The sequence below is a fragment of the Eutrigla gurnardus genome, assembly GCF_963514095.1.
Source record: "Eutrigla gurnardus genome assembly, chromosome: 2".
NCBI lineage: Eukaryota > Metazoa > Chordata > Actinopteri > Perciformes > Triglidae > Eutrigla > Eutrigla gurnardus.
The window spans coordinates 18584165-18600892 of NC_139916.1; the positions used below are offsets into that span (position 1 = coordinate 18584165).

The 16728-nt window shown below is 45.0% G+C and overlaps 1 protein-coding gene across 2 annotated transcripts in view; it reads right to left on the reverse strand.

Moving 5' to 3' along the window:
* The window catches only part of dip2bb (disco-interacting protein 2 homolog Bb), a 32162-nt gene that overhangs the window by 8060 nt on the left and 7374 nt on the right, over positions 1-16728 (reverse strand). The window contains exons 2-28 of one of the 2 annotated variants that reach the window (XM_084023693.1): positions 11835-11906; positions 11031-11183; positions 8993-9118; positions 8545-8910; positions 8197-8343; positions 7467-7586; positions 6605-6802; positions 6356-6447; positions 6143-6253; positions 5932-6055; positions 5675-5784; positions 5436-5538; positions 5266-5330; positions 4932-5025; positions 4692-4811; positions 4486-4600; positions 4025-4164; positions 3279-3415; positions 3092-3172; positions 2850-2977; positions 2534-2648; positions 2023-2224; positions 1781-1893; positions 1492-1515; positions 895-975; positions 633-756; positions 429-550 (exon numbers count right to left, since the gene is read on the reverse strand). In XM_084023693.1, coding sequence (XP_083879819.1) covers positions 429-550; positions 633-756; positions 895-975; positions 1492-1515; positions 1781-1893; positions 2023-2224; positions 2534-2648; positions 2850-2977; positions 3092-3172; positions 3279-3415; positions 4025-4164; positions 4486-4600; positions 4692-4811; positions 4932-5025; positions 5266-5330; positions 5436-5538; positions 5675-5784; positions 5932-6055; positions 6143-6253; positions 6356-6447; positions 6605-6802; positions 7467-7586; positions 8197-8343; positions 8545-8910; positions 8993-9118; positions 11031-11183; positions 11835-11906 — 3383 coding nt within the window. The remainder of the gene's footprint in view (positions 1-428; positions 551-632; positions 757-894; positions 976-1491; positions 1516-1780; positions 1894-2022; positions 2225-2533; positions 2649-2849; positions 2978-3091; positions 3173-3278; positions 3416-4024; positions 4165-4485; positions 4601-4691; positions 4812-4931; positions 5026-5265; positions 5331-5435; positions 5539-5674; positions 5785-5931; positions 6056-6142; positions 6254-6355; positions 6448-6604; positions 6803-7466; positions 7587-8196; positions 8344-8544; positions 8911-8992; positions 9119-11030; positions 11184-11834; positions 11907-16728) is intronic. The other variant, XM_084023694.1, reaches the window with a different exon arrangement.

Below are 16728 nucleotides of genomic sequence, written 5' to 3' on the forward strand. Positions count from 1 at the left end.
TTTCTATGTGAGATGATATTTGCACCCAGGCGTCAGAAGCCAACATTTATTTGCAGACACAGAAAATACTCCCTAAAAGTACCACTCTTTATGCTACGATTGCTTTTACTTTCTGCCAGAAAGCCTTTCCACTAGCTAACTATTGCTTAATTAAGTAGCATATTCAATTTGGCTGGGTATAACAAGCCAAATAACTCCCTTCTGTGCACCCAGGTGCACTTTTTTGGGTTGGGATTTAGGTCTAACTTAGCAGAAACAAATTAAATAACAAAATGGGACAGAACAGTCAAGTTATTTTAGGTAGGTAGGTTCAATATTTCTTGGTTATAAATGATAACATCTACAAATGAGCCACTACAAATAGCTGATTAGGAATGAATGAACACACATGTATGAGCATGCAATAAGACCGGAGCATACACACTTACATCAATAATCATGCGGACTGTAGGCAACGTGGCTGCCAGGTTCTGAGGGTGTGGAGGTCTGACATTTACGGGAACACATCCAGCGTAGAGACAGCCGTAGAAGGCGGCGATCAAATCAATGCCTGAGAGAAAGATGGAGGATAAAGGTGAAGTAAAAACAAAAACCTCAATAATCAATCTCAATAAACCAGAGGCAGAACCCACCAGGAGGATAAAGCAGAACTACGTTCTCTCCGGTGTTGATGCAGCCTTTCTCACAGAGTGCTGCAGCTATCTTCTCCGCACGCTTGTGAAGCTGGACGCAGGTCGCTGTGCTCACCGTTACACCCTGAAGGCCAGGGGTGATACACAGAGGGGATAAATACAAGGTTAGCAAAAACCCAAGGGGTAAGGCACATCTTTAATCTTGTGCATTAAAGTCAAAACATACTATATTTCTCAGCGTATGAATAGATCAGTCTGATACCTTGGCATTGAGAAGAACAAAGAGGACGTGGTCTGCATCTGTCTGTGCCCTCCACTGTAGAGCCTCTGTCAAATACTGATGCTGAAATAAACAATTAAAATAATTAGATGTACTGATATCCGACGGTGTGCTTTGCTAGTATTTGTACGTTATTACAAAACAACCACGGAGGGCTTATACAGAGGAAAATGTGCTGATGGAAGGACTTAATTTAATACTAAATTAAACAAAATAAGATGGGGCTCAAAGACTACATACCCCAGTACACAGCTGTCTTGCATAAATTATCTCTTGCCAACGTTCAAACTATTTACACCACATGCTGTGTGCCAGTACAGCTTTTAAAATAATGAACAATAACTTAGGATGTGAAGGGAACCATTGCAATAAAACAAGGGAAATAACAGAAGGTGCATATTTTGTAACACGGATATAAAAAAAAAAGAAAAAAGGAAAAATACATGCAAACTTTAGCTTGTGTCACATTTTAACACAAGCGCACAAAATAAGACCACAATAGAATATAAATTAAGAGCATGACAAGAATCAACAAAAATGGGGGGGGAAGATTCCAGAAGAGGGGGCCGTCGTTCTTACCATCACAGTGGGCCACATACAGAGCTACATCCAAGGAAAGCACAAAGAGAGAAGAGTCCAGGTTTGTTCTTACATCTATAAAAGTGAGCTGTGGCTGAGCATGGACCACTGTTACAGAGGCAGGGGGAAGCCTTCAGACCTCGCTATGCTAAAACAGTGTGGGCATCGGTACTGATCGTGTGTTTCCTGCTCATAGAAGGACATGCATGCGGGTTCTTTTGAACATGGAGATTTCAAAAGCTATCAGATACAAAGTTAGCGAGCCCAACAGCGTTCACGGTCATGCTACCTTCCGTACGAGATCCTGGTCTTCGATCATGCCGAGGTCCCTGCCTGAAGCCTGGGCAATCCTCTTCCCTGCCACCAGGTTGCCCACCATCACGGATGCAGGACCGACACCAACTACAAGAGAGGAAGAGGATCAGAGACGGAAAAGGCAGACAAACTATTGACTGACTCTCTCTAACATGCAGGACAATCCTCCACGTGTCTTTTCTTTAGGGATACTGTCTGCAGATGAACATTGCCTACCGGGCTGCTTCTGGCGGGGCTTGGGCAGGTTGGTGACACATGTATGAGGACACATTAGGATGTTGCAGGGGTGCAGGTTGCCGTCTAAGAAGAACTGCTTGGTGTCAGAGATGTGGATCCCGCCCAGGGGTGTTTTCGGTAAGGTGTTGGCTGGGACCAGAGCGAGACAGTAGAGGCCCACCTGGTGGATGCTGTCGATAGCCTGCAGAGGGAAACAAGAGTCATGTACTAATGTACAGCTCCAAAGCAAACACACTTGCTGCTTTCTCTGGTCAAAAAAAATAAATAAAAAAATTCCCTGACACATAACCAGACATTCCCACCGTTATCATTTTACCGGGTGCCCCCTAGTGTCAAAAATAAATAAATAATAAAATAATCATACTAATGAAGTACCTCCTACAATGTTTGTATACAAAACGGAGCTACATTTTGTATATGGTTTCCTGTCACTTGTGCAAAAGCTGCTTCACAATAAAAGCGTTAGAAAGAAGATGATGAGGTGATTTACCTGAAGCACTCGGCTCATCCACTGGAAGCTGTCCTCCTCGCTGGCGTCCGGCCTCTGCTCCGCCACAATCACCACCCTCTCATCATAAAACACTGTGATTGAAAACACAGCGATCCTGACGCACAGAAAAACACACACAAATATATTAAAGATTATTCAGAGGGTGTGCAAGTCAGACATCTATTATACACAGCACCAAAATGACATCCAGCATGCCCAGTGTTGTACCACCAGATGTCAGTAGTGGTCAATTAGGATTCACACTTTACTGCGCTCGCCAATCGTTCTACACAATATAGTTTCGTGGTCTCCTCACCTCCCACGGTACACGGTCTTGACCGGCTCCACGGCGAGAGCGGTAGCCACCAGGTCGTCAGCGTTGTGTCTCCGCCCGCTCACCATCAGCAGACCCTCGATCTTCCCCACCACAAAGATCAGGCTGCCCTGTACGGAGCCGGAGCGCACACATTATACTGTAAGTCCCGTGCTGAGAGGCAGAGGGAGACGGATGGTTTCCAGGATAGCTCAAGTTACCACTGGTGTTATACTGTGACTTACTGGGCCAACGAATCCCAGGAGTCCCGACCGCACAAATGGAATCTCTCCAATGGGAACGCCGTTGGCGTTTACCGGTATCACCTGAACACGGCCGGGCGGGAAGGATGGAGTTACACCACAGACAGAAAGCAATTCATTGTTTGATTGTCACCACAGGTGGGTTGTGGGTGTGATTGTACTTTGATACCTCAAAGGTGTTTTTGGTGACTCCGGGCAGGCCGTAGTACATGTTGCCTCCAGCACGGGAGTTGATGATTATCTCACCTATCTCGTCTGTTTTACACAACTGAGGAGGCCCATCTGGCCTAACGATGCACATCAGAGCTGGAGACACACGAAGGCAACAGTCATAAATGGAAGGAATCAAACGAGGATTTTGCACATTACACCACATGACATTTTCCTCCTGGATGATAAAGTTTCATCTTTTTTTGCAATGTCAAAGATCTTCAGTTGCACATTTAAAAACAGGGACTCCTCCTCTTACTATTGAAGATTGCCAACAAAAATGTATTCATGAGGAGAATATATTGTCTGAGAGGTGTAACTTTGGAGAGGTGGAAATATGTTTGTCTGTATCATATATACACATAATACAATTATGTAATAATGACACTACTTCATGAAATGGTTTGCATGCATGTAAGCAAACCTGGCCTGCTTCATTCTTATAGCAGATGGCTCTATTAACTTCTATGTGATCCGTGTTGTGTTGGCTGTACTGACTGAAGTAAGTGCCTGGACCACAGTCATAAAAACACGGTAATAAAACAAACTAATTATAAACGTCATCACCATCATAGGATTCTTGTTCATTTTACATTGATTTTGAATCGTTTACACACAAGCATACAATCATTTTGCCACTATGTTGCAATTGGTTTACATCCATGTCATCCTTTTTGACTAATTTATCTTTCCTTCTGCCCTCACCTCCAGGCATGACATGACCCACGTCTTGTACAGTCAGGGCGGAGTTCTTGTCCTCTGTGTTGACCCTGATGACACCGTGGCTCAGGCCGCCAAGGGAAAGAATAGCACGGGCCGGGAGGGGTGTGCCCGGTACTCCCGGTCTGCACAGGGAAGAGTTCGATCAAATGTGAGCATTTCCATCCATTCCATCTGTTCTTACAGTCAGCCATCTGCCCACCCACCCATGTACAGCATTATAGACACACACAGCAGACTACATCTTCATCCGCCCTGCCTCCACCAATAAAAACTACAAATCAAGTGAAGCGGTGGATTGGAAATGGAGAGTGTGAGGGTGGGAGGAAGGCAGCTGAGACTGGTGGATTAGAAGGAGGAAGGGGTTGCTATCCTTTCTTGTGTTTGTCTTTTTCCTCTCATATAATGCTAAAGTAATCCATCACAACATCGAGTCGGTGACATACCTGCGTATAGCTACCGTCATTGCCTCGGGGGAGGTGGCACAGGGACAGATGACCTCAGGTTTCAGCCCGTGGGACTGAAACACGTTCAGGAAGGCATCGCAGGAAGAAACCGACCCTTTGAAAAGGCATTCAAGAGATTACATCTAATTTATGTCGTTTGAAAAGACATAATTTCACGAAGCTGAGGGGGGTCACGGCGTACTCACAGGGGTTAGCACCATCGGCAACAACCAGCATACGTAGTGAAGCCAGACTGGTGTCTCTCTGCTCCCGGTGAGCCATCATGGCCCAGTGTAGATCACGACACTTCACCAAAGCTATACGAGCTGCACAGGAACAAGAGTGGCATGTCACTAAACGCTAAATCTATTATATTATGTTATTATTTATTTAATCATTTATATTAGATTCATATGGCCTCACTCAAGCTTATAGATAAGTAATACCTTTGTGGATGTGGACCCTCTGTACCCAGGAGAGAGGACACGCCTTCATGACTGCATAGGGAACACTGATACTGTGTATCCTGTTCATCACAGCCTGGAAACACAAACCGTTTTTTACATCACAACAAAAAACCCATATTGGTACATTCTACTAAATGTAGTTTTTAAAACAGTCCACACACACACACACACACACACACACACACACACACACACACACACACACACACACACACACACACACACACACACACACACACACACACACACACACACACACACACACACACACACACACACACACACACACACACACACACACACACACACTTACCGTGAGAACTCCATGCCACAGGCCCATATCCTTTTTAAAGTCCAGGACATTCACTAGAGTTTCCCCTTTAAAGTGAAGAAAGACACAAGTGAGGTCAGACTCACAACCACTATGATGATGGAGAAAGCTTCAGGCGATGGATAATGAGGACGTGCCACATCTCCACTCACCCTCGCAGTAGTTGCAGGCCTGGGTCAGTGCTTGGCAGTGGGTCAACATGGCTACTTTGGACACAGCCACACCCACCACCGTGCCGTCCTTGCTTGCCTTGTACTACACAGAGAGGGAGAAGACGAGGATCACCTCAATGTGCTTTGCTTTTCATATTAACTTACTTAACATGCAGGTCAGTCAGTTATACAGTGTAGTCTCCATAAAACCAGTGGCTCTATATCAGCAGCTCTATTACCTCTATATACGCAGGGTCCGTGTTAGCAGTGGGGATGTGCGGCTGCCAGTCTTTGGAAGGCTTGGTCAGGTATTTAGTGTCCGTCACCACCCACTTTAGTCGAGGCCAGCCTATCAGAGAAAGCCATGCGTAAAAGGTAAAATAATCACACTGCTATTTATAGAAAAGTAAGTTATACAACCATTTTGGGAACATTGATGCCTATAATTCATACAGCCTGAATGTGACCTGAGATTTAGCCGAAACAAAGAGCTGACCTTTAAACTGCAGTATTTCCCCAGTGGGTGTTTTCGGTAAACCCTTCAGACAGATCTCACTGGTCAGAGCCAGACCAACGCCACAGCTCCCGAGCAGAAAACCCACCTGGCTGATACCTGCGTCCTGATAGACCCCCCCACACACACACGTTAACAATTTAACAGAAACAAACTGTACTCAAAAAATGTACATGTTTGATGGTTTTCTTACTTTGCGAGACAGTGGTACTTCAATAGGTACAGGTATAACTTCAGCCAGGAGGCAGCCGTAGAAGGCCACCCAGAACATACCGGGGTCACTGTTGGGGTACACCAGCGCCACCTACCAAGACATTCAACTTTACATTCAGCACCTCATTGCCGCAACAAATGTTGCATTGCTCTTGGCTATATTCATATGGCGGGTTGGTGCTTGCTCTCTAACCTTGTCACCAGGTTTGAGGATTTGCTCGTTCTTGGTGCCCAGCTTGTTCAGGAGGGTGTACGCCAGCTTCACGCTGCGACTCCACAGCTTCCCTAACGGACAGAAGGCAGAGCGGGGGGGAGGTTAGTCAGGAGGGTAGCTTATCTGTCTTTCCACTGCCAAAAAAAAACCTATGTCACAGAGTACACCCATCACTCTATCATCTGAAGGAAGTCTGAACAGGAACTCATTAGAAGTCGTGTGTCTCACCGTAAGTCAGTGTATAGAGAGGTTTGCCTGTGATGTCGAGTGCAGTGAGGGCGGGGCTCTTCGCCTGAGTGGCCCCCCAACGGGCCAACGCTGCCTGCAGGGCTGGGGGCCAGTTACTAACTACTCCCAAAGGCTCCCCTTTCACCGGGATGATCTGACGGCCCTCCGGCTTGGGTGTGTTGGGGTCTGGCTGGGGAACTGTAGGGACAACACAACACAGATGAATGAGTTTCGTTATGGAGGCCACCGGGATTAAATGCAGTCCATACATCATCTCCAGCATTTATGAAGTATTATGATAATGGACCTTATGAGGCAGTATAACATGCTTTATAATGTGTTCTGATTATTGTTATATATATTTAAGAGTAATTATAACTATAATTAACGGATGATAACACACGTTAAGTATGTTTTTTTAATTTGCACATGGGAATTATAGAAAATGTTGTACCCACATATGGGTGCAACCTTCTTATAAGTAAGGCTATTCAGTTAATAATAATGCTTTACAGATCAGTTATAAGCCATTAAAATGACAGGTGTACTTTTTTCTACTTGGCTGGACCTAAATCGATTGCTACAAACTGACAACCCAGATGTTGCCCTAATTAATCGCTTATAATTTATCTATAAAGCATTAGTTAATGATTTATTAACCATGGATAAAGCTGTCAGTGACATTTAATACAGATTTAATAAATGCTTACTTATCAGTGGTACCCAATATGTATTTGTAAAATACTGTATATTATTCACATATACATAAGAAATATAAAATCTGCACAAACTCAGATTGTAATATGATGTAATACAGCCTCTTGGGAACACTCAAAGTCAAGTTTTTCTTGACGCGGCGTACCTTCTACGATCTCCTCTGCGTCGTCGGTGAAGAACTCGCTGAGCGGAGGCCTCTTGGGCCTCTTCAGAGTGTTGAGCAGCTGCTGGATCTTAGTGGACACTCTGCTGTTCACAGGAACTCCTACAAGGTGGATGAAGGTGGACAAGGGCAAACACACAGTCACACACACACATGGTGGCTTGAACAACCGGTGACAAAAACACGATACGACTAAAACGTCTCATAGTCTGCTGCTCTTCATCCCATAACACAACAGATGGCATTCTTTATTTCAGACTGATAATTGATACCTTTTGGGAATGAAAAGCAGCACACATAGGTGCCAACGACATGAGGAAAACACAGCGAGAGCTGGGGTTGTTGTTTTTTTTGGTTTGGGATCACACGTGAGGATTCATTCTGTGCGTGGAGGTTGTTTTTGTGGTATTTTATTTTTAAGAATCATCCATTAAAAACGGGGGGAGAGTAAGGGCACAACAGCAAACAACGGAGGCTACAGACATTATACATTAAGGGGTTTCCTTACTCTGGACATTACCTCTTCCTATCAGCCAGTCAAATAAACATGCGACAGGGTAGAGAAAGATCAAGAAGAAAAGAAAGCAGTACAGTCTGATTAATAGTATGTCATGGTTGGTGGTCAGCGCTTATTTAGAAGAGAGAGGAGATTTGTGAGATTCCTCAAAGACACACAAACAGATTAAAGTTTTATGCAGCGTTGGTCGTTTACCGTCCGCAGTCTCCATCATGCTGGAGCGGCTCTGCCCGCGGCTCATCCCTCGGACTATGGCGTTGTTAGTGAGGTCGACCCGCGGCCCTCTGGATGGGGGGGCCATAGCCGTCACATCTGGAGGGGGGGCGCTGTTCTCTGGGGGGGCTGCAGGTAAAGAGAGAGGACCGTCTGAATGAAGCCAATCCTGAAGTTTCAGCTGGCTTTCTAATTACAATACCAGGTGTTGGATATTGACAAGCGTGCACGTAATAAGGACCTACCATACAGCAGGTAATAAGATATAAGATAAGAATAAGATAGGTGGTGTCTATGAATATCAAATCATAAATGAGCCTAGTGTCTCACCAATGCGACTGTGAGCCAACATGTCCGTCACAGCTGCAGTGTTGGCTGAGGGCTGAGGCTGAGGCTGAGGCTGAGGCTGGTGCTGGTGCTGGTGCTGGTGCTGTGGTTGGTAGTGAGGCTGATACAGAGGTTGGTACTGCGGCTTGTACTGTGGCTGAGGCTGAGGCTTAGGCTGGCTCTGAGGCTGTGGCTTGGCCTCCCCGTGAGACAAGGTGGAGGAGGCAGAGGAGGAGGTGGAGGAGCCCTGGACGGTGCGGTTGATCCAAGAGTCCGGGCTCTGCAGGTTGGGATTGAGCATAGGCGGAGCGGCGACCAGCAACGACTGCCTGCGCGCAGACGTCTCATCCTCAGAACCTGATGAGGAGTCTGCGAGCAGGAGAGAGAGAGAGCATTGAGTTTGAATTACTGTTACGACGGAGCGGGAGGGCTCTCCTTCCTCCCGTCCTACCTGGTGGTGTGCGGGTTTCGATGGGAGACTGGACATAAGTGGAGCGTCGTTTGGTCGGCATGGGCAGTGCCATCTTCTCCTCCTTGTGTTTAGCCAGTGCGGCTTGTACTGCCTCAGAATGGATATCTGCACAGACAGACGACAATACACACTTTGAACGGCAGCTTTGGATCTGATTCACAGCAAAGGAACAATGAAGGAAAGAATAAAAACAGCTTTATCATTTCTGCGCCTTGATTGATGTTATTATTTCATTTTAATTGTGTTGTGAGTCTTCTCGAGCAGCAGGGCCCAACAAAGGGGATCTACCATCCTGAAAGCCTCCAAAATAAGGAAAAGCACAACCTGGGAACTAAGGTGAGGTACTGGTCCCTCAAGTCTAAAGACAGGTAAAGGTCATCCTGCTTTCTTTAAAACATTCGGGGAAAAGTTCCTTTTGTGGAAAACGGTAAAAAGGAGTCAAGCGTTTGTACACTTTGTTCAGTGTACAAAATCTGAAAGATGAAAATGTCATCAAATGATAAAAGGTCAGCAACATTTCAGGTTTGTCTCAGTGTTGACGAAGAAACAGCGAATCAACATAACAGGAGATACTCCTCAGACTGTGTTTTCCCACTGAAACAGTGAACCACGACAGGAGGAGAGAGCAAAGCTGTGCATTAGCCCACACACTCTGTAAAAAATGCAGATATACTTTGATGACACCCACAGGCACATCGACCCGTGAACAGCCACGCGTTCACATAACAAAACCAGTGCAACGAATGTCGTTGCCAAATCCCACATCTATTTATTTATGAGACACAATTTCCAATTCAACACATTTAAGTAAACCATTGAGTGCTAGCTCATCACAAATCAGTGGATCATCTTCGTCCACCCTCACACAGGTGCATGAGGAGAGGATGACTCCTTACACATGTCTGGGAGGATGATGGCTGTCTCCGTGGCGATCAGCACATTAAGGGTGTGTGGTGTATTTTATATATTGGCCTTTCATATTGTAGAAGTACACATTTGACGTACTGGAATCATTTTTATACATGTGTAACTGTAGCGGCAGCAGCCTCACACCAGTATTTTTGGATACTCTGTTGTTACACTGCTGGCTAAGAAGAGTAATAACTGGGGGTTGATAGGAGACAGGCCTTCCTGTTTCCTTGGAAAGCAGCCTATAAAACACGTTTACTGCACCTGAAACCTTACTACACAGCAAACAGAGCAAACGGACGGCTCGTTATATGGCAAAAGGCTCATCATCCCTCTCATCCTCCTCCTCAAAGCCGTCTCTTTCAACCCATCAGTCAAAACGCCAACTCCTCCAAGCCAAACAGCACCACTTCCCCTCAGTCCAGACTTGATATATTGCACCAATTTTAATTTTGCCTCTATCTTCTCAGCTCCAATCCTCTTTGTGCTGAATCCTGCTCCTCAATGTCCCTCTGAATCCTCCAATCAGATGATACATAGTCTGTTACTTATGTCAGATTGTCTATGACAGCCATACATTTCCGGCCTAGCAGACTCTAGACTTGTCAGCCTGGTGTTTAGCTTGCTGGAGTATGAGAGGGGAAACAGGAAGAATTGAAGAGTGAAACAGCAGGGTGTGGGCCTGGAGGGAGGATGCTTTTACAGTCTGATCTAACAGACACTCAGACACCCTCCTCACATGCGCTGTGCTCTTTCACCTCCACATTACTGCTCTGTTTTCCTTTATCTCTGTCAGCATCAGGTTTTCCCCTGCAGATCAGTATCCCTCCTGTTCTCCTCACACATAGCCAGGCAGTGACATCACTCTGTTTTCACAGACGGGGGGTCCTCACTGAGAGGCTCCCCAGCTGCAGGGCTGCACTTCTTTAATTGGTCCCTTTGAAACAGCCCAGTGTCTGAGCGGCAAAGCGGGCCTGCACAACAAGTTAAACTGACGTCGGCTAAAGTGAACGCTGTAAGCTTATCAGAGCAAACTACTGCCCTCAGGGGTGTTTTACATTTGGAGAAAAAAGGGAAGCTGAACATAGTTTGTTTTTAATGTTCTGACCTGATCTGTAGCGGTCATCCCTTGTTCCTCCGCTGCGATGTGTCCTGCGGGAGCGCCGTTCTCGGTAACGGGACGAGCTGGAGGGGGGAGGGGCATGGCTGGAGGAGGAACTGGGAGCAGGAGGCTGCCTTTCATTCTGACGGGGTGGTTCCACTGTCAAATAAACACAACAAACATTAATTAAGTGTATTATTAACACATCTTGCTTATAGTCTTACTTCTCTGATAACGGAATCAGCCACCATTTCTCTCAACTACTTTTACAGGATATCTGATATAGTTTAGGGACGGGAATAATGCTTTGATTTGAATTATTATAAAATTTGATTTTTTAAATATTTTATTTAAGCTATTATTATCATTATTATTATTATTATCATCATCATCATTTTGTATATATATTTTTTCTTTCCCTTATTCCATATTTATCTCATGGATCAAGATTATTATAATTATATTACAAAAAAATCCTATATATTATATATACACACCCATTTCAGTCTACTTGATCAGGTAGCCTGATAAGCAACAGGAAACATGTTCTATCCATCAACCAACATTTTAGTAAATTCCATCAGCTACCTGGTAAACCATCCATTTGATTAAAAAAAAAAAAAATTAAAGAAATACATTTACATTAACAATTTATGCAGAGCATTTATTCTGTGAGTAATGGCAAAGTCATCAATTTAAAGTCATACTAGATACATTTACTAAAAAGAGAAATATGATTACTTTTGTTTATAACCATAATAGTGTATACATGGTTATGCTAACCAGGAATGAGCGGTGGTGGGTTTTTACCTGGAGTGTGGATGATGTAGGGGGCCAGGAGTTTGATCCTTTTCTTCTCATAACCCTTCTGTGTAATATCGCCTGTAAAACAGAGAAAAAAACGTACAGACCAAGTCAAATTAACTTATATATTTTATAACTTATATTTCATAGGATTAGAATAAACATCACTTCACTCATATTGTCAGTAGCCTTAATATTCAGCTCTAGTCTTTTCCATTCTGCGTTACATAACAGATATTTCTACATGCTTGATAAAATGAGTCATTTTGAAAGTAAAATAGACCCATCTAAATATGACTTATGCTTTGGTAAGGACCAAATGACAGTTTTCTTGGTTTGATAATACGATGAACTGGTCCGAATGCGGTCTATCACCACATCTTTAAGCAGAACAATGGCGATAGAGCAACAGAGACAAAGTAAAACTTCGATGGAAACACAGATGGGTCCACACAGTTGTTGCAGTAAATCTCCGGAGATGGCTGAAGGCATCAAAGCTGTGGCTCTCTTCCAGCCTCAAGTATGACACACGGAGGGAGAAAACAAAACAGGACTAAATTTGGAAACGTAAGGAAGCGTGGGTAGGAGATGGGATGATTCAGAGATGCGGAGAGAAAACAGAGAGGCATGAACGCCGAGGATAAGACATGAGGGGGGGGACGTGCGAATATAAAACAGGCCAGCGGCACAGTGGAAGGAGTGATCGAGGTGAGTGACGGCACATCCAGGAGACAGAAGATCTCCTAACGCAGTAGAGCCAAATGTCCCTCCTGTGCCCCCTGTCGACAGCCCAGCACTGACGGCCAAATTCCTCTGTGAGGAAATCTGTCAGATACTAAATATCCAGCTGGAGAGCCTGCATTCACTTATCTAGTTACTGTTTAGAAGCGATGAGGAGCTCAGTGTGTCCAGCCGCTCTCAAACTTCCTCTTCATCATGAAGACACAGTGATTTACAGTATATATAAGAATAACAATCCTGTTTAAAAAGTCTGTGTAATAACCCTGCTTCACTTCCACTCTGTATGGTATCGGCCGATCGGACAAGTGATCCCATTTTGTGACCACCAGTGACTCTACTGTATTATTTCATCTCCTGGAGAGTTAATCCCCCATTTAAGAAATGAGGCTGCTGAGACACACAGCCTCATACAGTACACGCCTGGGGCAATATCGTCAAATTCAATCGTGGTATTAAGAAGAATACATCACAATACTAAAAGGATACTTCCGCTTTATTACAACTTCTGTCTTTTCTTTTGTAGTTTTTGGCTGTCTGTCACAGTTACAACATCCCCTCAATTAAACCACCACGAGGCTGACACGCTCCACGCTGACACAAACTGAGGCATTGCCTGCGAGTCCACTGCAACACAATATCTACTCGGGGACTTTTCTCGAGGGGAAATAAAAAAAAAAAAAGGAAGAAAAGAAAACACTTCCATAAGTAATGCATGAACGGTACAGTTGGCCGCGCTCAGTCACATGATTTATTTTTAGCTCATGTGAACAGGCAGTTTCTCTGCAGAAAGACCCACACAGGGAGGGGAGGGAGAAAGAGAGGAGTGGGTGATGGGGGAGGGGCTGGCGTCCCAATGTAATCACTCTTCCATCTGGATGATTTGAAATGCATCTGTTTTTATTTTTATGGTTGAATCATCAGATCCAGGCTCCAACAGTGGAAGAAGAGGTAAAACCCTTGAAGCGGTGCATCCAATCAGTGAAAGTGCTGGTGAATAATATCAGACAGTAAATGTAAATGTGGCAAAACTGGCAACTGGAATATCCAATATATATAAAAATGTGACCTCATCAGTTTCTTAGTGCCGTAATGCATGTGTGAAAACTGCTTCACAAGTAACATAATTTGCAGTAACTCATTTCAAGCCTAAAACGAGAATGTGTTCCTGTCTGCTCCCAGTTGACGCTCAAATAAACAATCTGCTTAAGAGGCAGAGCATAGCTCTGCTGAGGTGACGAGGGCCTCTCGTTAACCGACTTTCCCACAGTGACCCCGCCGCGTCTGTCCTGATGCTGGAGGTCACAATCCATTTCAGTGAGGAACCTAACACACAACGCTGCCACAGCTCCCCTCTTTCGTCTGTTTGACTGTTGCGTTGGGGAAGAAGAACACCTCGCTCCGTTTTGTTTTTCCACGACGCTGTAGAGAGAAACATCAAAGCTCCGTATACGCTCTTAAACTCGCTCGCCTCGGATTATTTGAATTGCAGCAAGACTGCTCTCCTTCTACCCCACAGGCACTTCATCTGAATAGTAATTAGCTACTGACCTCTATTCCTTTCCCCTGTTTTTCCCTCTCCCTCATCACATTTCAGGCAGCAGCTCTCTCATGATAACAGTTTGAACACATGTCGACACCTGCTCACCGACAATGATCCAAGCACATTAAAATATGGGGAAAACGGGGACTTAGGGGGTTACCGGTATCTCACAGAAAACTCTCAACAAGGTTTGAAGATAAGATGCCACACAACATCCCTTTAGGCTCCAATTTAGGATCTTCCAAATGTAATAAGTTAGTTACAATCTCTTTGGTTGTGTTTTGAACTTAAAGATAATGAGTTAGTACGCATAACATTAGGGAGGAAATACAAAGTAAAAAACACCAAAAGGGATAGAACTAAAAACAAAAACAAATGAGGAACACACAGAAACACCAGGAACATGGATGCAGGTATAAGGCAGACGACCTGACCGGGACAGAAAGACACGGAAAAAATACACAAGAAGCAGACAACAAGACACAGGTGGGAAGACATGAGGGCCAAAACCTGATTGGTGGAAACTAAAGGGAACAGCCACAAAGACAGGCGGGGAACTTCAAAATAAAACTGGAAAGTAACCAAACACATCCCAAGACCTCCAAAACCTCCTAACCTCCTGCTGAAGGGGTACAGCACCACTTTCAGATCAGGTGATCCTCTGGTCCAGTTCCCCCAGAACTAACCGGAAGAGGGTCATCAAGAGTGCCACACACAGCCACAAGCTGGGTTGGGACATCCAGGCTAGCATGGACTATACAAACCCTCCAACGCCACCCACCCAACCAATGACAGCTCCTTCCCTGATGAGCACAACAGTATTGACATGGATAACCACGAGGCAGCCATCGAAGCTGTGCTTCCAGCAGACCTCACAAGCTCCCCCACCAATGTGTGGGCTGCACTCGGCAGGATAAAAGCACGTAAGGCTACTGGCCCTGATAGCATTCCTTGGTGCGTGTTCAGGGTCTGTGCTGGGCAGCTGACCGAGGTCCTGATAGATATCTTCAACCCGTCGCGGCCAGAGCAGCTGTGACCACGTGCTTTAAAACCACCGCCATTGTGCAGGTGCCTAAACACACATCTGCCTTAATGAATTCCATCCTGTTGCATTCACTCCCACCAACATGGTCCTGGCTCACATCAATACCAGCAGACCACCCACAGTGGACCCCTCCGATTTGCCGAAGACCAGAACAGGAGTACAGAGGACTTCATCACCCTGCCACACCCTCTCCCACCTGCAGTGGCGCAGGTCTTTTTTCATTGGGGTGGTCACTGGGGCCACTTACAATCTTGAGGAGGCACACCAAAGCCATAACTGAATTTCAGGAATTATATAAATATCAATGATATTACTATTCTATATTGTATTCTATTCTATTGTGGGATATTGGTCAATATGATGTACTTTGGTTAATTATTTTACATTAATGTGTATTTCCTAATTTGATAAAATAATACCAGTCCAGTTAACAATTTGAGTTCCACAACAATCCTGTTGTTAAGCGTTGTATCTGTATATACACATGTGTAAAAAGACACATTTACAGCTTTAATTTGGAGGAGCTAACTGCTTGTAAGGAACAAAAGCCTACTCCAGTCCGAAACCACCACACAGAGGCCTCCTATATTATGCAAATGCAATGTGCGAGGGGGGCCAGCTGCCTGAACAACAACAACAACAACATTGATGTGAGAGCGCTCTTCATTCACTTCAGCTCAGCATTCAACACCATCACCATCTCCAAACTGATCATCAAACTCTATGATCTAGACATCAGCACCCCCCTCTGCAACTGGATACTGGACTTCCTAACCCAACAGACTCAGCTCTGTTGGGTTAGGAAGTACTACTCCTCAATTCTCACTCTGAATATCAACGTGCCACACTGTGTCCTGTCCTCTACTCCCGTTTCATCTACGACTGCACGCCTGTACATGTCTCCAACACACACAGATGACAACGGTGGTTTTGCCTACAGGGAGAAGGTCGAGCCACTTGTGTCTGAGGAGACATACAGGGTGGTGTAGTGGGTAGCAGGGTCGCCTCACAGCGAGAGGGTGGCGGGTTCGATTCCTTCTGTGTGGAGTTTGCCTGTTCTCCCCGTGTAAGCGTGGGTTCTCTCCAGGTTCTCCGGCTTCCTCCCACAGTCCAAAGACATGCAGGATGGGGATAGGTTCATTGATGACTCTAAATTGCCCGTAGGTATGAATGTGAGTGTGAATGGTTGTCTGTCTCTACATGTCGGCCCTGCCACCTGTCCTTGGTGAACCCCGCCTTCGCCCAATGACAGCTGGGATCGGCTCCAGCCCCCCTCCAACCGTGAATACTGGATAAGCGGTAGATGATGGATGGATTACCACAATATATTTACAATATTTATATACTCATTTAGTATTTACAATACTTTTTGCACTTCTGGTTCTGGCTAAGTGTACTCTATTCTTTCAACTATACTATTCTTTCACAAGTTCGTAAGGAGAAGATATACAGGTACATATGTTGACTCAGACAACTGGTATGACGGGATTGGTGAGTGAAAGAAGTGCTTTATAAACGCCTAAATCCCTGACACACACACACACACACACACACACACACACACACACACACAC